This window comes from Protomyctophum bolini, assembly GCF_963924005.1.
Source record: "Protomyctophum bolini genome assembly, chromosome: 14".
Classification (NCBI taxonomy): domain Eukaryota; kingdom Metazoa; phylum Chordata; class Actinopteri; order Myctophiformes; family Myctophidae; genus Protomyctophum; species Protomyctophum bolini.
The window spans coordinates 40498893-40524902 of NC_137875.1; the positions used below are offsets into that span (position 1 = coordinate 40498893).

At 40.3% G+C, this 26010-nt stretch overlaps 1 protein-coding gene across 1 annotated transcript; it reads right to left on the minus strand.

Moving 5' to 3' along the window:
- Window positions 1–622: 622 nt before the first annotated feature.
- LOC308328884 (low-density lipoprotein receptor-related protein 1-like) lies at window positions 623–23414 on the minus strand (the record flags this gene model as incomplete). The annotated part of the gene is made up of 14 exons (XM_080782996.1): window positions 23337–23414; window positions 11427–11456; window positions 10744–10866; window positions 10455–10595; window positions 9500–9622; window positions 9012–9211; window positions 8738–8918; window positions 6796–6881; window positions 4656–4784; window positions 3638–3822; window positions 2562–2770; window positions 2128–2310; window positions 830–978; window positions 623–724 (listed from the first exon to the last, which is right to left on the minus strand). The coding sequence occupies exons 1-14, from the start codon at window positions 23383–23385 to the stop codon at window positions 623–625; spliced, it is 1890 nt and encodes a 629-aa protein (XP_080639122.1). The 5' UTR covers window positions 23386–23414.
- Window positions 23415–26010: the final 2596 nt, after the last annotated feature.

Sequence of the window (26010 nt, forward strand, 5' to 3'; positions counted from 1 at the left end):
CTTGTAAATCTGCTCATTTTGAAAAATCGTGAAAATGTGGCGCAAATCTTTGAATATATATTCGTTCAGAGTGAACGTTTTTAACTCAAATCTTTGCTTCTGGGGGGTCCCTGGAAAGATGGGGGTACATGGCGAAATACAGATAATTCTGGGGGTCCTTGACCTGAAAAATGGTGAGCACCACTGACATAGAAACACAGGTTTTACAGAAAACTTTTAGGATTTAGAAGCCATTTGTTTTTAATTGTTTACATTAGTAGGCTATTTTATTAATTCGTTTTTTGTTTTTTTTACATTGTTTGTATGGTCTGTTGGATGTTGGTTGTTTTTAAATGGACCTCTATTTCATTTTTACCAATAGATTGTACTCAAAAAGGACTCATAGCACGACAGCGAGTGCCGCGCTATGAGCTTGTAGATCTGCTATTTTTGAAAAATCGTGAAAATGTGGTGCAAATCTTTGACTATATATTCTTTCAAAGTGAACATTTTTGAATTAGAAGACATTTGTAGTTATAATTGAATGCAGGCGTCAGAAACAGTTAAAGGACATTGGAGTACAAAGTATTAAGTGTAATCAGTGTAAACACATGTAGTAAGATGTGTTTCAGTCTCTGAGTCTCTACTCACAGCAGTCTGCAGGTTCGTCTGAGCCGTCCCCACAGTCATCTGCCGTGTCACACTTCCACCACAACGGAATGCACTTGTAGTTCTTACAAGCAAACTGACGGGAGAGACGACACACATCTTTAGAATGACTATCGACAGCAGACACGAGACCTATAAAGACATAAACGCGTTTAACACAAGTGAACTGGAGGTGAATCACCTGGCTGGCAGTGCAGCTGGACATGCACTGCTTGTTGTCCGCTGCCAAGTAGAAGTAGGTTGGACAGGAACACTTGTAGCCTCCTCCAGGTGAGAGCAGACACAGGTTACTGCATCCTCCATTGTTGGTCTGACACGGATGAGCAGACACTGCAGGAAAACAGTACTACTATGATACAATACTACTACTACTACTATTATGTTACAATACTGTTTAGGGGTGCACAGTTATGAAATTATAATGACCGATATCCGATCTCCCATTATTTGCAGGGTCATATCTGCTGATACCAAATCTGACCAATTCCGATATTATACAGAGGGCCACAATGGAAACAAGCCTATAGGTCCTCTAGGGGCTTGGCCCCAGTGTTGTTTTTGGCAGCAAATTTCTATTTTAGTCTAGTCATAGTCTTTGGACTGAAACTTCATTTAGTTTTAGTCACATTTTAGTCACCTGGAATGTCTTAGTGTTATAGTGTCTAGTTTTAGTCGACTAAATGTCATAAGATTTTAGTCGACTAAATCTATAGTTGATTTAGTCGACTAAAATGTATTTTGGCGGGTCTTGATGGCGTCTTAATGAGTGTTTTTACACTTGAAAATAATAATAATAATAATAATAATAAAACGCGTCGCGTTGCGACGCGTTGTGAGCTTGTAGATCGGCTATTTTCAGCATGCAACCAAGTGTAAAATGACTTATACTGGATCTCTTGTCCACTAGTCCCTTCCTAACATTTTAGTCTAGTTTTTATTTGTCAACGAAATTGTCAGTATATTTAGTCTTAGTTTTAGTCATCATAGCTTAGTTTTCATTTAGTTTCCATTTGTTTTTGTCAGTGAAAATAGGTAGTCGACGAACATTCTTCGTCTTAGTTTTAGTCGACGAAAACAACACTGCTTGGCCCAAAGCCAATCAATACATAGCCTATACTCTTTTTCCAAGTGTGAATGAATTCAATGTAGAATTTTTAATTTATTTTGCTGGTGTAAACCGATGAAATAATCTGGATTATTTTGAGACCGATCCGATACCAATATGGCATTTTTATGGCCGATGTGGCCAATTCCGATTATACTATACTAATACTATTACTACTACTATGTCACAATATGACTATTATTGTTGTTGCTGTTGTTGTTGTTGTTGTTATTATTATAGGGTGTATTTATAATGTATACGTAATGCTTTTCAAAACAGATCAGATAATAATACAATGATAGACAGTTAATAGAAGTCATAAAACATTATGCAGAGTCATAATGAGAGTGTTGTGTACAGTAGGTGGTACAGACCCTCAGGTTGTTGATATGGGTGGTAGATCTGGATGTCCCATGGACTGTTCAGGTTTCTGATGAGTGTGGTGGGGTTGGTTCCCTGAGTCTTGTGAGCTCTGGAGATGGAGCCGTCGTAGGAGCTCCAGTAGATGTACTCCTCAAACAGGGTAATACTATAGATACGGCTGTGCTGACGCAGAACTACAGACACACAAAACCAAAAGTGTCAGAATATTATGAAATAGCAATAAGACTATTTACAATAAGATATACAATGTTTTAGTAAAGTGTACTCTGAAGTAAATCATGTTCTTACTGCTTTAATTACTTTTTCTTCCACTATACTCATGGACAATTTGTGTTGACCAAAATATTTGTAAAAATGGCATCCATGAATCCCCATACTAAAATCTGTCTGTGTGTGTGTGCGTGCGTGCGTGCGTGCGTGTAACCTGTGTGTCTGTTGGTTCCATCCAGGTTGGCAAACTCAATGCTCTTCCCCCATCTGGTGCTCCAGTATATGTGATCATTGATGTAGTCTAACGTCAGGCCATAGGGCCTGGTGATCCCATCCTTCATTATGATGCTCCTGTTGGTGCCGTCCATCCCTATCCTCCCTATGTGGGGGTTGTTGATGCCCCCGTCTGCCCAGTACAAGTAGCTGTCAGAGGAGACACTGTGTCAGGTCACTATTCACAACAAATCACACATACAGTACTGTCTGTACAGCAGTGGTTCTCAAACATTTTTGTCTCAGTGCACCTCGATCGGCAAAATAACGTTTTCGTCAACCGCACCCCTGAATTGCATTGTTACTTTATAGAACCTTTATGTCATTTCACGGTACGTAAACTAGTCATTTCCATGCAAATAACTTCATACTTGACGTTTACTTTAAACACTTGAACTTCAGCATCCCTATTCTGGGTGGAACATACAGTACACCAAAAATAGCTGATCTACAAGCTCACACATGTCTCTGTGAGACGCGTTGTGTGAGCTTGTAGATCGGATATATATATACTCATACTCATGTGATACATCCTAGTCTTATACAAAAAAATAACTAATGTGATTTTTATTTAACTAGATCTGCAAGACTGTTAATTATGTTGTGTAGTAAACTAAAATAGGACTCAGATGACTGAAATAGGACTAAAACAAAATGCTGTGTTGTTCAAAAGACTAAGACTAAATCTTTAAAAATGTACACTGCATTAAGAGTAAGACTAAGATTAAAATAATAGAAGACCACAACATTTTGATATTTAGTCGACTAAGACTAAACAATTTCAGAAGGCTAAAATATAGGACTAAAACTAAATGGTGTTATTCAAAAGACTAAGACTAAATCAGAATTTGCTGTCAAAATTAACAGTGCTGCAAGAGGTACAACAAATAAATATGATGCAATGGCATCCGTTTAGCTTTTAGATGTAAATTCAGTCTTCTTGTATCTGTGGTGTTTCACAGGACGGTTGATAAAGTCAGTGTAAGGTTCATGATCACCACACCACAGTACACTTACCCGTAGCGTACATCCACAGCCATGGAGGATGGCACCTTCAGGCCGGTGTTGACCAGGACTGTTCGGTACGCCCCGTTTAGTTTGGACACCTCTATGGTGTGCTGCTCATAGTCACCCCAGTAGAGGTTTCCTCCCACCCAATCAACAGCCAGACTGTATGGTTCACTGAGTGACGTGTGGAGGACCTGTCAATGAGACATACATTCACTCTGGATATACTCCACTGCGCAAAAAGCTTGGAATACGGATGTGTATATTACAAACAAAACCATAAACTCCCGTATTGTACCATCACACCTGTATATTACCGTATATTACATGTATATGCCCGCTAAACTTGAGGTCTACTTATTTCATAATTTGGTTTTTTGAAAATAGCAGGTCTATACATGCTATAAAGCTCACAATGCATTGTGACATGATGCGTTGTGAGCTTGTAGATCTGCTATTTTCTAACTATGTTGAATATTTTCAATAATGAATGTTATTATTTATAACATCATAACAATCTAAATCTACAAAGTAACTAGTAAGCAGTGGTGGACAAAGTACTCAAGCCCAGTATACTTGAGTCAAAGTATAGATACTCAACTACGTATACTATATAGATACGTAGTTGAGTATACGTATAGCAAGTATACATTTCTCTATAAATGTGTACTTGAGCTAAAGTACTGGTGTACTTGTAGCCTATACTGTATAATGTGTACATAAACAATTTGTATCAATGCATTGCTGTATTTAGACCCCCCCCCCCCCCACTCCCCCATCCGGCCCAATCTGGTAGTGAAAATAGCTGATCTACAAGCATCACAACGTGTCTTAATGCGATGTGGTGTGAGCTTATAGATCGTTAATTCAGAATGTACCTTTTACCTTCCTAGAAATGTAGTGGAGTAAAAATACTTAGTTACCACCACACTGTCTAACAACAGTGATATTACAAAGCATTTTGAATACAAGTATAACCATTTTCTGACATTATTTCACTTCCCATCTGTGTATTTGTCACACTGACCTGGACGTCACTGCCATTGATGTGCATACGACTGATCGTATTGGTGGGGAGATCTGATGAGAACCCATCTGTCCAATAGACCATCTGCTGCTCGTAGTCAAAGTCCAGAGCCCTCGCTTCATTCAAGTCCTGTCACAGCACAGCAGTTAGTTAGTTAGCAGTTAGTCTCTGACAGGTCGAATACATTCCGACATGTCAAAAGCAGTGTGTGAATTGTATCAAATCAAATCATCCTTTATTTATAGCACATTTAACACAACCGAAATTGACCAAAGTGCTTCACAGGAAAGAAAAAACATTTAGAGCAAATAACATTTAAAGCAATTTACATCAAGTAGAACCAGTTACATGGCAAATGAGGCAAACATGATACATGGACAATATAGGAATATATGAGCACATTAAAATCAGATTACATTAAAATCCAGGTACGTTTTAAGTATAAGGATTTAATAATCTCAATGGATTGGGCGGCTCTAATAAAGGGGGGGAGGTTGTTCCACAGCTCTGGGGCCGCCACCGCTAAAGCGCGGTCACCTCTTGTTCTGAGGGTTCAGGTGGTTGGCACGGTCAGCAGTGATTGGTCAGCAGACCTCAGAGCTCTGGGAGGGTTGTAGCGCTGTATACGTTCAGCCATATAGGGCAAGAGATTGAACCCATTTAGACCTTATAGACCTCTCAGTGTCTCTCAGTGGTGCTCAACCTTTTTCATGGCAAGGACCTGAAAATATGTTGTTCCAGGGTCCTCCCAGAAGCAAAGGTATGAGTTAAAAACATTCACTGTGAAAGAATATATTGTGGGATGTCACATGACAGCGGGCCGTCAGAGCGCCACCCCAACGAGAGTCAGTGGAGCGTCAGAGGCGGAGCCCAGCTCAGAAGACAGCGACCCGCCCTGGGTCACGTGATTGACCACACGTATCTACCCGTCTTCCTCTTTAATCAGAGCAATTACGCAACAGCCGCGCTGCGCGCGTAATGTTTGAAAGGTAGGAAACAGATGAACGCTCCGCCTCATTCTCCACTGACTCACGGAGGGAGAACTGACGTGGCAATCTGGCGGTAGGTCTCCACAAACACACATCCCCTCACTGTTGCCACTTGTTCAGACTCTGTGCTAATAGTGTTTCTCATTACACAGGCAACCCCGGGATGGAGGAATCCTGAAGAGGATTAACCCAGATGGAAATAACACTCCTGAAGGAATAGGAGTGAGAGGAATTATAGACTGTTTTGCCCTGGAAATAGGAAGAACCCAAGTTAACCAAGTGTGTGCTGGATCTGATTTGAACTGTAACATAATCCTCTCAATAAATGCCCGAGTAGGCAAACCTTGCTGTGTCTCCTGCCTATCGTTGTTCAGTGGCGCCCACAATATATTCCAGATTTGTGCCACATTTTCACAATAAAAAAAAAATAGCAGATCTACAAGCTTGTAGCGCGGCACTCGGTGCCGCGCTATGAGCTTGTAGATCTGCTATTTTTTAATAGCTAAAGTATAACATAATCCTTAGAAACACCAAAAGGGGTTCCTGTCCTGAATGGGTTAAAAGTATAAAAAAGTAGGATCTTAAAATCAATTATTTGTTTTATCGGGAGCCAATGGCGTGATATCAGGACTGGTGTGATGTGGTCAAACTTTTTAGGTCCGGTGAGAAGGCGGACAGCAGCATTTTGGACTAATTGGAGTCTTCGGAGTGAGGATTGGTTGATGCCATAGTATTAGTACAATAGTCCAGCCTTGAGGGGATGAAGGAGTGAATGACCATTTCAAATTGTTTGAGGGGGAGGCAGGGTTTAACCTTGGCGAGGAGGCGTATGTGATAAAAGCTTGTTTTGACAACAGAGCTTATCTGCTTGTCAAATTTAAAAATATTATCGAAAATAACAGCAAGATTATTTTGCGCCTGTGTTGATATTGGAAGTGAGGGGGCCAAGGTTGTTGACAGGAGGGGTGGAGCCACTGGAGCGTTGTCCAAAGATGATGTTTTCCCTTTTATTGTCATTGAGATATAAGAGGTTTTCATCCATCCAGGTTTTAATATCGTCAATGCAGTTCATTAGGGGCTCAAATGTGTTATTGTTGGTGGATGTAAGCGTGTATAGGATGTGTTGTTACATTATGTTCAATGGTTTTCACCTGTTTGAGCACAGTGTGGTTGGAGCCGTTCAAGTTCATCTTATTCAGTTCGTTGTTGGTGGCGAAGATGAGGAAGGGCTCCACGTCTAGAGAAAATCACATTTATTTAGCGTAAAATGCAATGCTTAATTTGATTGTTTGGGAGAGACAGAACATATTCATGAACACAGAATCATTTATAAAACTACATACAGTAGAGATGAGAAAGCAATGTAAATATTAGAGTTACCAAGAATGATAATTTACAACCGTAGATTGTATTAGACCAATAACACACAATATTAGTACAGAAAGAAACAGATACCTGTTCCTGCCATGTGACATCAGACAAACAAACAATAAGCCAATACAACAATAGAAAATGCAAATAAAATCAAACTCTGTATCTATGTATGTTAACCCATTTAGGACTGAGACCAGATTATTTTAAATCATGACAGTTGTCAGTGGTTTTCAAATGACTTCATGTCAAGGACCCCAACAATTATATGTTATTGGCCGCCGAACCACATCTGAATATGTTGTTCCAGGGACACCCCCCCCCCCCCCCCCAGAAGCAAAGATATGACTTCAAAATGTTCGCTCTCAAATAATATATATTCAAAGATGTGCGCCAGATTTTCATGATTTTTCAAAAATAGCAGATCTACAATGTCTTAGCGTGGCACTCGGTGCCGCGCTATGAGCTTATAGATCTGCTATTTTTTCAATAGAAGTTCAAAATTATGCTTAAAACACCAAAAGGGGTTCTCGTTAAAATAGACAAAAATAACAGTTACAAAGAGATTGACAAAAAGAGACAACAAAAAGATTCATGAATTAATTAAAATAACCAACTCAGAGAGACGTCAGACTCAGGCCTCCTAAGGTACTGCGTTTAGCAGCAAACCCGTTTCCCCAAAAGGTTTTGAGTTCATGCTTCAGTAGTATAGCAGCATGGTTCTCAAGTGCACAGCATTACGTGCTACCTAACTGCTTTCAGGAAGCACTACTTAACCCATTCTGAACGGGAACCCATTTTGGTGTCAGCATCATGTTATGCTTTAGCTATTGAAAAATAGCAGATCTACAAGCTCATAGCGCGCCACCGAGTGGCGCGCTACGAGCTTGTAGGTCTGCTATTTTTGAAGAAATCGAAGAACGACTGACATTTTTAGAATCTGATCTCAGGTCAGAATGGGTTAATCAGACCAGTGTGTGTCCAGTGGAAACCTCGTATGAATCTGATCTCAGGTCAGAATGGGTTAAGTTGGTTCTCAAGAGCACAGCATTACGAGTCTTCTTATCTGGCTTCGGGAAAACACCTCCTGGATGAATGAACTTAGAAGCAAAACAATTTCCTGAAAGCCTTCTTAGCTTCAGTCTACTGTCGTACGCAGCAGTTTGTAAGAGGGATCTGGGACGATCTGGGACGCTATACCCTTCGTAGCGAAGGGTGTTACCCACTGATACTGATGTCGACAGGTTATTGATCTGACAGAGACAGCAGCGCAACATGAAACCAATGCTTATAAAAAGTACTATCACGGATGATCCGATCATCTTATAAAAATGTTAATCACATGCCAAGTTAATTCAAGTTAGATGATGCTGAGCTAAACATGTTTGTTTCATTTAAAAGTTTCATCAGTATTTATTATTTAAACAAGATGAAGAAAGTCCTCACTCCCCACACAGTGACAGCAGCTGTTGTGCTCGACAGACAGACAGACAGACAGACAGACAGACAGACAGACAGACAGACAGACAGACAGACAGACAGACAGACAGACAGACAGACAGAAAACTATTTCACAGTGTTGGCCGCTCGGCGTGGTGCTATTTTGTGCTATTTTGTTTTCATAGTGCCGCGCTATGAGCTTGTATAATGTACGTATATCTGCTATTCTTGGAATAGACAACCAATGTGCTTTCAGTGCTTTGAGCTCCCACTGTTTCCTACCAGATGTGGACCTGCAGATGGTGGGGTCTTCAGGGCTGAGCTGGTAACCCTCCACACAGAGACAGTGGAAGCTGCCCTGTGTGTTGTTGCAGTGCTGGGTGCAGGTATAGCTGCTACACTCATCTGCGTCCACACACGTCTTCCCATCGTCCTTCAGACGGAAGCCGCTGGGACAAGTGCACTGTAAGGAGACAGGAACAGAGCGTGATGCTGACCAGGTGTTTCATCAGTGTCTTGGTGGAAACTGTGTCAAATGGCGCTGTTGATTCCATACCTTGTAGCCTATCTTGAGGTCTTTACAGCTGAGCTGGGAGGAGCAGCCACTCAGCTCGCTGTTCAGACACTCGTTAACAGAGCAGCTGCTGAGCTCATCAGAGCCGTCGCCACAGTCGTCCTTGCCGTCACACAGCAATGTCTCCTGGACACAGTTCCCGTTGTGACAGACATAGCATTTCTTCTCTGTCGGAGTGGAAACTTAGAGAAAGGAGGAGAGAGGGAAGAGCAATGGAAGCAGAGGAGGTTTAAATTAATGTGATTCTGATCGTGTAAAAGTTTACGACACAAAGTCTTCATTGCTGGAATGTATTTGGAGATGTTAGAGGTGCACTCATAGCTGTGTGTGTGTGTGTGTGTGTGTGTGTGTGTGTGTGTGTGTGTGTGTGTGTGTGTGTGTGTGTGTGTGTGTGTGTGTGTGTGTGTGTGTGTGTGTGTGTGTGTGTGTGTGTGTGTGTGTGTGTGCGTGCGTGCGTGTGTGCGTCTTACCTGGGTTATTACAGTGAGCCTCATCTGAGTTGTCGTAACAGTCATTCATTCCGTCACACTCATATCTCTTGGGGATGCATCGTTTATTTTGACACATGAACTGGAAGCTGCGGCACGGGTTTGCTGAGACACAGGAAGTAGTTGTTTAGGTCAATCCATTATTATAGAATAAGAGCAAAAAGCCAGTTCTATAGTTATGTCTATGGATGATGTCTTATTAATGTATCTGTTTATTAATTTAATGTGTGACTGATATCTTCAATATCCTACCTTGTAATATAGAATAGTGTATTCTCTATTGTTTACATAAGACCTTGATGGAAACAATCCATCCAGTCCACTTTTTGTGTTTGACTGTACTCGTGCTGTTTGTATTTCTGTCTAATATTATATTCAATCAATCAATCAATCAATCAATCAATCAATCAATCAATATTGATATATCTCTCCACAACGTATAATATGTATAGGGAATGACCCCATGCACCTCACATGAGAGTATTTCTTTAAGACACACCAGTAGTTCTGACATGCACAGGTACAGTATGTACAGTATATACTGTAAGAGACAGGAGTTTGACAGCCATCTATTCCACTACACTGAGCAGCAAAGAGAGCGTGTGTGTGTGTGTGTGTGTGTGTGTGTGTGTGTGTGTGTGTGTGTGTGTGTGTGCGTGTACGTGCGTGTGCATTTTTTTATTGGGTTTTTTACATTTTTTTCCCCTCCCATGTGGGGTCCTTGTTCATGATCAGCATATACATTTCATGGTACAGTACATATGTCTTAAGGTACCCCTCATTTACCTCCCGTCCACCCATTATGCCCACCCACTCTTCCCCGATGCAGAGACAATACAGCTGGAAAAGGGGAAGATTACAAAGGGAAAAAAGAAAAGAGAAAAAAAAAAAAAAAACGCAGAAAAGGGAAAGGGAAAGATGCGTGTGCATTTCTTACTTGGGTCTTTGCAGCGAGTATTCTTGGGAGCTTCATCTGAGTGGTCGTGACAGTCGAGCTCTCCGTCACACTCCCACGCTCTCTGGATGAGACAGCGGCCGTTGGCACAGTGGAACTGGTTGGAGTCACATGGTGGATACTCTGGAACAGGAAGTATAGAGCTTGACATTGTGAATATGTTTGAAACGTTTTAACAAGATCTCGCATCAGGCACAACATATTTTCCTATCCGTCTGAGACCAAATTAATTCATATCCATATTCATTCAGTATGAGAAGCGTCCACTCACCACACTCCTTGGGCTCATCTGAGCCGTCACCACAGTCGTCGTCATGGTCGCACACAAAGCTCTTGGGGACACATATTTTGTTTTGACACAGGAACTCTTCGCTGTCACACGTGCTGTTGAACACTGCAGGCACAGGAAGTAGTTGTTGGGATATCATTACACAATAAGAGGAAAAAGCAACAGTGCTATCGACAGTTATGCGTGAAGTTCATTTATGAATGTCTGTGTTTATTATTGTCAATACCACACCTGGGATATAATATCGTTAACCTCTTATTTCCATATTTCAACTTTTTTCCCTGCTTGTTCCTATATATCCGATCTACAAGCACACAACGCAATAAAGTAAGACAGTGAAAATAGCAGATCTACAAGCGCACAACCTGAGCTTGTGGATCTACTATTTTCCTATCTATTAGGGCTTGTAAGTTTTGGTCTCTGTAACGCATCGCAACATCGCATCGCATGTAGATCGGCTATTTTAGCTATTTAAAAATAAATCTAAATAAACATATATAAGTGAAAGTTTTATGAATATCTAACCAACCAATGCAAATGTATTAACAATATATTGTGAATGAATAATAACTACAGTGGATTCATTGGACAACAACAACAACAACAACAACAACAACAACAACAACAACAACAATAATAATAATAATAATGTGTTCTTTGTTTACCTGTTGTGTTGTGTGATTCAATCTGGAGAGCTGAGGAGACAAATATCAGAATAAATGAGTTCCACTGTAACAGAGAACATGGGTCGTCTCTACTAATACATTCTGCTTGGGTCTAGTTGTGGTTTATCTGTTGCACCAAATGCACTGGAGAAAAGTAGTTCATTTGGCAGCCATGCATTATGCCTACTTGCCTACATTATGACCTACTTTTGAACCTATATTTCAGGTAAGATTTCACAATTTGAATATTATATTAAGTATTGCAATTGATTTTTGTATACTGTATACTGTAAGGTTTGCCCTTACAGATCAAAATGTCCTCATTTAAGTCTGTTTTCTGTGTTTCCTTAAATTTTGAATTTTAGACTTGTTCTTTAGAACACTGTTTCCCAAATAGAGGGTCGGGACCCATTTGTGGGTCATGGACACATTGTTATGGGTCCCTTTATGTTTTGTTTCCTACATTTTGTTTTTAATTATTACTAGTTCAGGACATAAAAAAAAGAAAATCCCAAAAAAGCAAAAAGTTTCATGAATTAAAAACATTTTTTTTAAAGTAATGTCATGAAGAAATCAAAGAAAGAAAATCAAAGAAATTCCATAAATTAGAAAACAAGTGTTTAGGTAGTAGTGAAAATAGCCAATCTACAAGCTCACAATGCGGCGCGAAGCCAAATGTTGTGAGCTTGTAGATCGGCTATTTTAACTAGGCTATGGGTGTCGGGGAGGGGAGACATCATATTTTTATTTTTGGGTCACAGGCTAAAAAGGTTTGGGAAACACTGGTTTAGAAGAAAACCTCTTTATTGCATACGGACGGTAACTATTCATTAATTTCAGTAAGTGGACCCTGGCCATTTTAACCCATTTAGATTCTACAAAATATCTTCTAAATCATGACAGTTTTCTGAAAATCTATGTTTCTATGTCAGTGGTGCAACCTTTTTCATGTCAAGGACCCCCAGAATTATCTGTATTTGGCTGTGGAGCGGACACCCATCTGAAAATATGTTGTTCCAGGGAAAGCAAAGATTTGAGTTAAAGAACATTGGCTCTGAAAGAATATATTCAGCGAGCTTGCAGATCTGCTATTTTTCACGATTCTACAAATGCCTTCTAAATCCTGACATTTTTCTGTCAGTCGTTCTCAAATATTTTCATGTCAAGGACGAAGGACCCCCAAAAAACGTTCGTTCTGAAAGAATATATAATATATTCAAAAATTTGCGCCACATTTTCACGATTAAAAGAAAATAGCAGAGCACTGATCCATTTCCGGTTGCCGTAGCCGACTGCCGTATCCGTCGTTGCTTAAAGTCGCTAACAGTGGGACACCGCTGAGAGCCACACACAGATGCAGTTAGGTTCTTAATTAAGGGCGCGTTCTGAGTGCGCTCCGGTACGCTATGCAAAGGGAATTAGGAATGACTTCTGTCCGTCACAATAACCAATCCTACAGTTTGAATTATTTACACACGCACACAGAGCAAAAAATATAATAGGGGGAAAACAATTGAAAATATATATTTTTTTTTCATTCTAATTCTAATTTGAATCGACTTGTGTTAATGAAATCGATGCAACAATTCATCAATTTTTAAATGAATGAGACGTTTTATTTGTATTTTACAAATGCGTGCACTCGTGCATGCGTGCACAATTCAATTAAATTCAATTCAATTCAATTCAATTCAATTCAATTCAATTCAATTCAATTCAATTCAATTCAATTCAATTCAATTAATTGGCATGAGAGAAAAGTGAACACTGCAGGATGTTTAAAGGGATATTTCACTTTCAAACATAGGTCTACCCCAGACAGTATTTAACCTGTTAATGATTCATTCAATATTTTGATATTTGATGTGCATTTTATCCTTATTACTTCAAACAAGATAAAAACAACAATTAATTGTCCCTCTAATTCTAGTTCATGAGGGGCTGTGTTTTTTCAATTATACCTTTTTATTTATTTATAGAAAGAAAATGCATGGCCCCTGACGTGTTACAGTATTCAGTCACCTGAACCAAGGACGGATGTTTTAGATGAATCCATCATGGTATTCAAATTTGAGTTTGAAATTACAATTAGTGTTTGTAATTGAGGGGGCGTGTCTGATAAAATCAAATTATGAATCGAGCATCTCACATGTTTGAAATGCCCCTTTAATGAGTCATGCTAATGACTGCTAATGATTTGTGGCCATATTATTGTAAAGCGTTACCAAATAATGTATCTATCGTCACTGTCGGGAATAGTCACAATATCAATTTTGATGAGGCAGTGTGCATTATTTAAAATTGTTTTTTTAATGAACATTGTGGAGTTGGTTTCTCCCCGACAGCAGAGATATCATAATAAATGTCCTATAGATCTAATATCTAGACGTCATGAACATGCGTCCTGCATACCCCAGGGACATGCAGAGAGTGTTAGAGGGGCAGGGGCTGAAATCCCGTAAGAGGGCACTTTTGGACAAAAATAGCGAAAATAGCAGATCTACAAGCTCACAACGCGTCGCACCGCGACACGTTGAGAGCTTGTAGATCAGATCTTTTTGGGGGGCGCAACCCAGCACTCTTTAGCTAGTGGATTTCAAAACAAATATGTTCAAGTTCAGGAGACTTCGTAAAAGAAAAGCAATTCTCCTGAATGCGCTGCCTTCCAATTCCAGCATGTTGGAAAGGAAAGGAGTTGCATTTGCATTTCTTTCACCACAGAAAGGGCAGTTATTTTACAGACGGGCAAAAGGGCAGGGGCTGAAGCCCCCTTTGATGTCTATGTGTGCACGTTCCATGCCAGACCCACCTGTGGTGTCCACCTGGCTGCTGAGTCCTGCCTCTTCAGTGGCTATGGCTGGGTTAGTGGTCACAGCATCCTCCTTGGCCCTTCCACCTTAGGATATTGTCAATAGTATTGTCACTTTTCACACATCTAACATGATCTCGCACCGGCATTTTTCTCTTCTTGACTCTTATCTTTTCTGATGTGTTTCTCACATGTGTTCTTTGTAGATTAAACTACGGTCAAAATGAACATAAGAGGACGTCGTCTGGTACTAGAATGCTTGAATTTTATATAGGCAAAAATGGTACAGAATAATGCAATGAATTAGTTTGGTTAGTCAATTTGGCACATACGGCCATACTAGGCTGAGCCTTTCTTTTTCTCAATGTAAAAAACAACAACAACAAAGCCCGCCTTGGTTCCCCGGATATCCGGTGCTAAACACAAATGCATCATGGGATATGCAGTTCAACTTATAATTAGTTTCTTAGTAAGCAATATCAATCAAATAAATCATACTGTGAATTAAATCGACTTATTTTGTTTATAATCAATTCTCCTTTTAACTGTAATAATAATAACAATATGCAATGAGCACATTTGACTGTTATGCAATATAAATATTACACAAATGAACTGTAACCTAAATTAAGTTACAACATTCTTTGTTTCCCTTAAATGATTAAAAGTAGAGGTCATTCTGACAGGCAGGAAAACTTGACAGAAAAAGACTACCGGTATATATAGCACTGATGAAGGTCTTAGGACCGAAATGTTTGCTACTTTTAATGTACTTTTATGTTATAATAAAAGAAAAAAAAATCTTAAGTCTCGGTCTGTTAGAGTTTTCTTTCATTTTTTATATATTAGTGAGCGAGTCTTTTTCTGTCAAGTTTTCCTCTATGTTTTTGAGACCACTGCTCCTGTAGTCAAGTTGGGAAAAAAAGGATGAAGACAAAAGGCGTAACAGTGCTTTCTCAGTGCTTCAGCATTCTGACAGACAGACAGGCAGCAGTTTATGCTTTGTCGTACAACGGTCAACGGCGTGACGCGGCGGACATGGCAGATGTCAGCTATGTTTGCTATATTTTAATTGAAATCCTGATTTATTCATTTATTTTTGCTATTTCTGAATTGGAATCCTGAAAAGTAACCTTTTAATTTAAAAAAGACAATAGCGTTTGAATTGTAGTAATTAGCTGAAATCAATAATATAGGAGTATTCTGCTATTAACCTGCGGGCCGCATTAAGTGAAGGTGGGGGCCACATGTGGCCCCCGGGCCACCATTTACCATGTATGGTGTCACGGGGCAACCCGTGCCCTATAGACACTAGAAGACTCCACAATGTGAAACTGAACATTACAAACACACACTGCACAGCTGCTTCCATTAATTGACTGTCTTCAAGCTCCTTGGATGTGTGGCTGTGTGTAGCATCATATACTACTTATCTGTGTTGCCTAATGCTATCATAATTGTTTTGTGTTTGATGTGATGCCTTGGAAAACATTCAGACTCTATGAAGGAAATGTGTAATTGTATAGTGGGTCTAACTCATGGGTCATGGTTTACCTTGTTTGAGTAGATTGGTCCAATTACTAATCATTGTGGGTGGGGTCTCACCTGGTATATAAGGGAGGCTTGTGGAAATGTTTGGGAGGGAATCCTGAGTTTTGTTTGAGACTAACAAAGGAGACAACTCCAGGGGAGAGCTGTCAGTCGTTCTCAAACATTTTCATGTCAAGGACCCCCAAAAATATATGTAACTGACCGCTGACCCCCATCTGAAAATATGTTGTTCCAGGGACCCCCCCCCCAGTAGCAAAGATTTGAGTTAAAAAAAAGTTCATTCTGAAAGAATATATATATTCAAAGATTTGCGCCACATTTTCACTATTAAAAGAAAATAGCAGATCTACAAGCTCGTAGCGCGGCACTCGGTGCTGTGCTATATGAGCTTGTAGATCTGCTATTTTTCAACAGCTAAAGAATAACATAATGCTTAATTCACCAAAAGGGGTTCCCGTCCAGAATGGGTTGCATGACACACACAGTATATGTACCCAGGCAGCGCGGCGCAGCGCAGCCGAGAACACAATACAAAATATAACATTAACACTAGTGGCAGTACAGCAGCCTGACCTTCAGAACACAATAGAAGACATAGGTCTATATTAACATTTATAACAGCCAGCAGCACAACACCAGAATACAATCTGCTGACCTTCCACGTTCACGACGTGAACATGTATTCCTTCTCCTCCTCCTCCTATACAACTCGATAATGTTCTCATGTTACTTCTTTTCTGACTGAGCCATGAAAATAAACAACAACCCACTCTGACCGGAGAGGGAGAGATTCATGCGTCCCGTGCGTAAAGCTAAACCAGAAACAGGACAGTCACTGCATCAGCAAGGAGGTGGGGGGGGGGAGGCTATAGTCTGGGGATAAAGTTTGCGCGCTTCTATCTGTTACTTCTCTGCCACAGTGCAGTTCAACATCAGCCATTCAGCCAGTCAATATAGGGACTTTAAGCAACGACTGTTTTCAGGACGGACACAGCATAAGAGAGGTGATGGAGCAATCGGCATAAATGTATGACAGCTATAATTTCATTAAACATGGTTATGACATGGCGTTGTAGTGTAGGTTCTCCCGTAGTAAAAAGGGCTGCGACGGAGAACAGGTTTATGTATCGAGCACTGATCCATTTCCGGTTGCCGTAGCCGACTGCCGTATCCGTCGTTGCTTAAAGTCGCTAATAGTGGGACACCGCTGAGAGCCACACACAGATGCAGTTAGGTTCTTAATTAAGGGCGCGTTCTGAGTGCGCTCCGGTACGCTATGCAAAGGGAATTAGGAATGACTTCTGTCCGTCACAATAACCAATCCTATACAGTTTGAATTATGTAGGCTACACACGCACACAGAGCAAAAAATATGATATGGGGAAAACAATTGAAAATATATATATTTTTTCATTCTAATTCTAATTTGAATCGACTTGTGTTAATGAAATCGATGCAACAATTCATCGATTTTTAAATGAATGAGACGTTTTATTTGCATTTTACAAATGCGTGCGCTCGTGCATGCGTGCACACGTGTGCACACACACACACACACACACACACACACACACACACACACACACACACACACACACACACATGCGTACAGGCACACACACACATGCATGCACATGCACACATGCACACACAATTCAATTCAATTCAATTCAATTCAATTCAATTCAATTCAATTCAATTCAATTCAATTCAATTCAATTCAATTCAATTCAATTCAATTCATTGGCATGAGAGAAAAGTGAACACTGCAGGATGTTTAAAGGGATATTTCACTTTCAAACATAGGTCTACCCCAGACAGTATTTAACCTGTTAATGATTCATTCAATATTTTGATATTTGATGTGCATTTTATCCTTATTACTTCAAACAAGATAAAAACAACAATTAATTGTCCCTCTAATTCTAGTTCATGAGGGGCTGTGTTTTTTCAATTATACCTTTTTATTTATTTATAGAAAGAAAATGCATGGCCCCTGACGTGTTACAGTATTCAGTCACCTGAACCAAGGACGGATGTTTTAGATGAATCCATCATGGTATTCAAATTTGAGTTTGAAATTACAATTAGTGTTTGTAATTGAGGGGGCGTGTCTGATAAAAATCTAATTATGAATCGAGCATCTCACATGTTTGAAATGCCCCTTTAATGAGTCATGCTAATGACTGCTAATGATTTGTGGCCATATTATTGTAAAGCGTTACCAAATAATGTATCTATCGTCACTGTCGGGAATACAATATATAAAGTCACAATATCAATTTTGATGAGGCAGTGTGCATTATTTAAAATTGTTTTTTTAATGAACATTGTGGAGTTGGTTTCTCCCTGACAGCAGAGATATCATAATAAATGTCCTATAGATCTAATATCTAGACGTCATGAACATGCGTCCTGCATACCCCAGGGACATGCAGAGAGTGTTAGAGGGGCAGGGGCTGCAATCCCGTAAGAGGGCACTTTTGGACAAAAATAGCGAAAATAGCAGATCTACAAGCTCACAACGCGTCGCACCGCGACACGTTGAGAGCTTGTAGATCAGCTTTTTTTGGGGCGCAACCCAGCACTCTTTAGCTAGTGGATTTCACACATCTAACATGATCTCGCACCGGCATTTTTCTCTTATCTTTTCTGATGTGTTTCTCACATGTGTTCTTTGTTTCCCTCAAATGATTAAAAGTAGAGGTCATTCTGACAGGCAGGAAAACTTGACAGAAAAAGACTACCGGTATATATAGCACTGATAAAGGTCTTAGGACCGAAATGTTTGCTATACTTTTAATGTACTTTTATATGTTAAAATAAAATAAAAAAATGTTTTCTTAAGTCTCGGTCTGTTAGAGTTTTCCTTTATTTTTTATATAGTGAGCGAGTCTTTTTCTGTCTAGTTTTCCTCTATGTTTTTGAGACCACTGCTCCTGTAGTCAAGTTGGGAAAAAAAGGACGAAGACAAAAGGCGTAACAGTGCTTTCTCAGTGCTTCAGCATTCTGACAGACAGACAGGCAGCAGTTCATGCTTTGTCGTACAACGGTCAACGGCGTGACGCGTTGACCGATGGCAGATCTGGAGGAACTGATAATGCATTTTGAGCTTGTAGATCAGCTATGTTTGCTATATTTTAATTGAAATCCTGATTTATTCATTTATTTTTGCTATTTCTGAATTGGAATCCTGAAAAGTAATCTTTTAATTTAAAAAAGACAATAGCATTTGAATTGTAGTAATTAGCTGAAATCAATAATATATGAGTATTCTGCTATTAACCTGCGGGCCGCATTAAGTGAAGGTGGGGGACGCATGTGGCCCCCGGGCCGCCATTTACCATGTATGGTGTCACGGGGCAACCCGTGCCCTATAGACACTAGAAGACTCCACAATGTGAAACTGAACATTACAAACACACACTGCACAGCTGCTTCCATTAATTGACTGTCTTCAAGCTCCTTGGATGTGTGGCTGTGTGTAGCATCAAGATCATATACTAGGCCTACTTATCTGTGTTGCCTAATGCTATCATAATTGTTTTGTGTTTGATGTGATGCCTTGGAAAACATTCAGACTCTATGAAGGAAATGTGTAATTGTATAGTGGGTCTAACTCATGGGTCATGGTTTACCTTGTGACGAAGCACATTTCAATGTTTTTCTGCTTTATTTTACCTATGCATGTTATTATTTATGTAAAGAAATGTAACATGTGATGCTGAGTGTTTAAATATTATTATCTTCTATTCATGTGTGAAAGGTAACGGGTCTAGGGGTGAGTGACAGCTGTCAGTGACTGGTTGATTGTCACCACCCAAGGTTACTAGTAGAGGAAGTGACACACGGGGAGGGGAGATCTCACAACAAACAGAGTGCAGGCCTGCATAGAGGAGGAGAGGAGCTCCAGATAGCGTTTACATTGAGACAGCTATTTAATGTTTAACCGAGCGTATCTGCAGCCACAGTAACTATAAGGAACAGTCGGGCCCAGCGGATTGGGCATCTCGTATGTCGCTGCCGTCGGGGATCGGCGTTGGAATTGAGGATTACCTGCCGGTGTTCGGAGGCTAACAGGGCTACTGCTACCGGTGAGACCGTTCCAAAGTTGTTCATTGAGGATTATAAATATAGGGGTACCCCGAGCGTTTTTATGTTTCCATTGGACCGTTTTTGAGCAGAGGAACTTTTCGTTGCGTTGGAAGTTTGGGACAGTTGCACACTTGCGTGCGCGCGCCTCTTTTGAGGGGAACGACGGACGCGGACATTATTCTCTGCTGACTTTGGGGGGGTTTGGGTAGTAATTATTGTTTGTGGGTTTAAGTTTGTATGCCTGTATATTGTATTTAATAGGGAAAGAGACAGGGAGAGGCGTCACTAGTGAAGTGTATTGTCTACTGTTGATTCGGTCAGTGGCTATGGCTGGCTATAAAGAATTCTGAATATAACCCTACGATCCCGCTTAATTTTTCCTTAAGTAATAGTTGCCTTGAATGAGTAAAGGGCGATTGTTACAACCTTGTTTGAGTAGATTGGTCCAATTACTAATCATTGTGGGTGGGGTCTCACCTGGTATATAAGGGAGGCTTGTGGAAATGTTTGGGAGGGAATCCTGAGTTTTGTTTGAGACTAACAAAGGAGACAACTCCAGGGGAGAGCTGTCAGTCGTTCTCAAACATTTTCATGTCAAGGACCCCCAAAAATATATGTAACTGGCCGCTGACCCCCATCTGAAAATATGTTGTTCCAGGGACCCCCCCCCCCCCAGTAGCAAAGATTTGATATAAAAAACGTTCGTTCTGAAAGAATTTATATATTCAAAGATTTGCGCCACATTTTCACTATTAAAAGAAAATAGCAGATCTACAAGCTCGTAGCGCGGCACTCGGTGCTGTGCTATGAGCTTGTAGATCTGCTATTTTTCAACAGCTAAAGAATAACATAATGCTTAATTCACCAAAAGGGGTTCCCGTCCAGAATGGGTTGCATGACACATACAGTATATGTACCCAGGCAGCGCGGCGCAGCGCAGCCGAGAACACAATATACAAAATATAACATTAACACTAGTGGCAGTACAGCAGCCTGACCTTCAGAACACAATAGAAGACATAGGTCTATATTAACATTTATAGCAGCCAGCAGCACAACACCAGAATACAATCTGCTGACCTTCCACGTTCACGACGTGAACATGTATTCCTTCTCCTCCTCCTATACAACTCGATAACGTTCTCATGTTACTTCTTTTCTGACTGAGCCATGAAAATAAACAACAACCCACTCTGACCGGAGAGGGAGAGATTCATACGTCCTGTGCGTAAAGCTAAACCAGAAACAGGACAGTCACTGCATCAGCAAGGAGGTGGGGGGGGGTCTATAGTCTGTGGATAAAGTTTGCGCGCTTCTATCTGTTACTTCTCTGCCACAGTGCAGTTCAACATCAGCCATTCAGCCAGTCAATATAGGGACTTTAAGCAACAACTGTTTTCAGGACGGACACAGCATAAGAGAGGTGATGGAGCAATCGGCGTAAATGTATGACAGCTATCATTTCAATAAACATGGTTATGACATGGCGTTGTAGTGTAGGTTCTCCCGTAGTAAAAAGGGCTGCGACGGAGAGAAGGTTTATGCACAATTCATCATGACAATTCAATTCAATTCAATTGGCTTCATTGGCATGAGAAAAGTGAACACTGCAGGATGTTTAAAGGGATATTTCACTTTCAAACATAGGTCTACCCCAGACAGTATTTAACCTATATTTTGATATTTGATGTGCATTTTATCCTTATTACTTCAATAAGACAAAAACAACAATTAATTGTCGCTCTAATTCTAGTTCATGAGGGGCTGTGTTTTTTCAATTATACCTTTTTATTTATTTATAGAAAGAAAATGCATGGCCCCTGACGTGTTACAGTATCAGTTTCAGGTCACCTGAACCAAGGACGGATGTTTTAGATGAATCCATCATGGTATTCAAATTTGAGTTTGAAATTACAATTAGTGTTTGTAATTGAGGGGGCGTGTCTGATAAAAATCAAATTATGAATCGAGCATCTCACATGTTTGAAATGCCCCTTCAATGAGTCATGCTAATGACTGCTAATTTGTGGCCATATTATTGTAAAGTGTCACCAAATAATGTATCTATCGTCACTGTCGGGAATACAATATATAAAGTCACAATATCAATTTTGATGATGATTTGATTGTTTTTTTAATGAACATTTTGGAGTTGGTTTCTCCCCGACAGCAGAGATATCATAATAAATGTCCTATAGATCTAATATCTAGACGTCATGAACATGCGTCCTGCATACCCCAGGGACATGCAGAGAGTGTTAGAGGGGCAGGGGCTGCAATCCCGTAAGAGGGCACCTTTGGTGAAAAAAGGACGAAGACAAAAGGCGTAACAGTGCTTTCTCAGTGCTTCAGCATTCTGACAGACAGACAGGCAGCAGTTTATGCTTTGTCGTACAACGGTCAACAGCGTGACGCAGCGGACATGGCAGATCTGGAGGAACTGATAATGCATTTTGAGCTTGTAGATCAGCTATGTTTGCTATATTTTAATTGAAATCCTGATTTATTCATTTATTTTTGCTATTTCTGAATTGGAATCCTGAAAAGTAACCTTTTAATTTAAAAAAGACAATAGCATTTTGTAGTAATTACTAATTAGCTGAAATCAATAATATAGGAGTATTCTGCTATTAACCTGCGGGCCACATTAAGTGAAGGTGGGGGCCGCATGTGGCCCCCGGGCCGCCATTTACCATGTATGGTTTAGTTAGTAGGACTCCTAATATGACATATTGTCGACTACAACCTATCTCAAACCCTAACCCTAACCTCCCACAGGGCAGCACACCTAAACCTAACCTTAACCCATGTCTAACCAATAACTAGTCGCACCCCGACTGACTTTCAGTAATTGGGTCTTATGATAAAAATAAGAACATTATGTGTGTAAAAAGAAAAAAAAACTTTTGCCACTTCTGCTTTAATATAATATTGTAGCACAATTTGCGGAACAAAAGCATTCCACTGCTCCTACAAGTACAAGTTACTGGCAAATAAAAACTTGATTATTGATTCACAACAAATTCACAACAAAATTCAAACTAATTCACAACAAAACACAACAAATCCATGACATGTGGGCTTGTAGATCTGCTACGTTCGTCACGTGACACTGTCTTACGACTAAGTATAAACATGACTTGTGCTGCTGCCTGCAGGCCACGTAAACTGGCCGCTCTGCTTGTTACATCACAATCAAAACATGGGACTCACCAAACCTGGTGAGATCTTTTAACATGAACGCATCTAGACTACGACCCTGACAGGAATAAACCTATATATTTCCCAGTACATATACAGGAATGTGTTCAAACTAGTCCTCGATGACAGGACACTTAAGGATTCACAATGTAAAAGCAAGTCAGAGGTATATGCATTTTAGCCAAAAACCATTGAGTGAGTTTAGTAATCAATCAACGCATTAAAACAATCAACAAGTTAAAACAGAGTCCTACCTGAGGTCCAGAAAAAGGTGAACAGCACCAACATTTGGTAAAAATTCATATCTGTTTCTAGCTGTCAAAACAGATACATGGACGTTCAATCAGACTTTAGTCTTTAAATGGGCATTCAGTCAACAAGAAGCAGTGTGGTCTGGTCTCTTTGGGGTCGGCACTTCGTGTTTTATCATGTTTTCTTCATCAGTCATGTGGTTTCATGACGTCACGCTGCTCTTACTGAAACTCTGACAGGAAATGCTTATCAACGCGGCAGTTGGAAAACTGCATGCATGTCATTTATTATATTATTGTCAAAAATAGCTCAATAGTTACAATGTGATCCATCAGCAATTTTCACTTTTTTTGAGCACTGCTAATGTGTGGCTTTGTGTGTATGTCTGTACTATACTCTCTCCCTCCCTGTTTCCTGTCTGCATGTCTCCACTATACATACAATCGAAAAAAGGCATGAAAGCCCAAAACATTTCTTTAAAAATTGTTTTTGAAATGAGGCCTCTGGTATAGCCACACAGGACTATAATAGTGAAATGAGGCCTCTGGTAGCAACACAGGACTATTATAGTCTATTTTACGTCATGAATGATGATGCACGACGATGAGAGCGCCCCTCACTTCACACAGGTGTGATTTCTATACTTTTGTACAGCCATTTAAAAGTAACCAGTCATTAAGCTCTATACAAGCACAAGCTGTGAAACAAGAACAAACAAATTAAATTTCAATTCAGCAATGCATTAATATAGAAAAAAAAGTTATACCAATTATGAATTATTTGGTGCTGACTGGGCCTCACACTGCTGCAGCTGGAACAGAGCTCACTTATTAATTGAGATATATTAATGAATGCCTTTAAGACAACTGGATGGTGAATATTAGGTCATTCAGGTTGAAGGCTGGCCTGGTGGTGGTAGTGTGCTTCTGTGACGGAGGCTCACAGCGCGCCACAGAGAGACACTAAATCCTGATTGGACAGATCACATTTCTGAAAAAAGGTTAAACTATTCTCAATTTTTAAAAGAACTCTGCTCAGCCTGCATGAAAAGTTCTCTGAGCAGTGTCTAACTGGTCAACTTTTGTTGACCAGTTATAGACACTGCTCAGAGAACTTTCTCAAAGGATTTAATGTTTAAATGACCATAATGTGGATGCTAAGTTTCACCAATTGGCCTTTATCTATAGGATCTTAATTTTATTTTTAAGCCAATAGACTCATTCTAGATCAGAAGATAACATCTTCACTTACAGGAAAACCCAAATGCTACACAGCAGATCTATGAGAAATGACGTCTCTAACTAGTAACCACATCCTGCGGTTGACAAGTTTCCATTTAAATGCTTTTCTCCAAAACTACTTTTTTGTTATTTACTAATACTAACATTACTGTCAATCTCCAATGAATATAGCCTCGGGTTTGTCAAGACATTTGTTATTCAATCTTTATTTCAGACTCTGGGTCCATATATCACAAACACAATGGCAATGATACAGTCCCTACCCTCTCTCTTCTGTAAAACACCTCTATCAGTGTCTATCCCTCTGTCCTCTTCCCTCAGTGTCAGACAGCCTGGCTGGCGTGCGTGCGTGCGTGCGTGTGCTGCGTGCCTGCGCGTGAATATGTGTGAATGTTTTTTTTTATTAATCAGATTTTAAGTCGACAAATAAAATATGTCAATCCATACCCATCATCTAGCGGCGGGGGATTTCAATCAAGCTGACTTAAAGACACTCTTTCCATCGTAATGTGAACTGTGCTACCAGAGGGCAGGCAGGCAGGCAGGCAGGCAGGCAGGCACACACACACACACACACGCACACACACACACACACACACACACACACACACACACACACACACACACACACACCACTAACATGCACTATTGCTCATGTCTCATCAAAAACTTGTTTTCAAAAAGTGTTTACCTGAAAGGTTTAAACCACAGGATGTGCTTACAGTCTTTAGAAAAAGATCCCATGCAGTCAAACCCCACTGTGCGCGCGCGCCAGTGGTCCTTGAAGGGGCTTCCAGGGGGTCCACACATTTATTAACATGGCATCACAACCAGTATAACCACTTTGACCTCATGTTTTACTTGTTGTACATTTATACTTTTGTACAGCCATTTAAAAGTAAGCAATCGTCAATACAAGCACAAGCTGTGAAATTAGAACAAAACTAATCTCAATTTCAATACAGCAATACATTGATATATAGGAAAAAGGTAGGCTATACCATTTTACTTTTCACCTGACTGGATGGATTGTGAATTTGAGGTAATTCAGGTTGATAGTGTTTAAGTGAGCCCAGTGGAGGTGGAGGGAGGCTGGCCTGGTGGTGGTACAGTGTGAATGTGGCTGCTTCCGCTGACAGCACGGCACAGAGGGACACACCTGATTGGACAGTTGATAAAAAAGCATATACACGCATAGGCGGCGGCCCTGTCCAGAGCCTGGGCAGAGCTAGCCTTTAGTGGCGGTTCTGGAAAACTGTGGGTCAGACCGACTCAAGGCCGGGCACTGCACTCCCCGTGGTGGAGTGGAGGAACGCGTGTGTCTAATTTGAAGCATTTATGGATAGATGGTCCACTTTTGACACATTGTTTGTTGCTCCTTATTAAACGACGTTTCGGTCGTCAGACTTTCATCAAGACGGAGTAAAGAGCAACA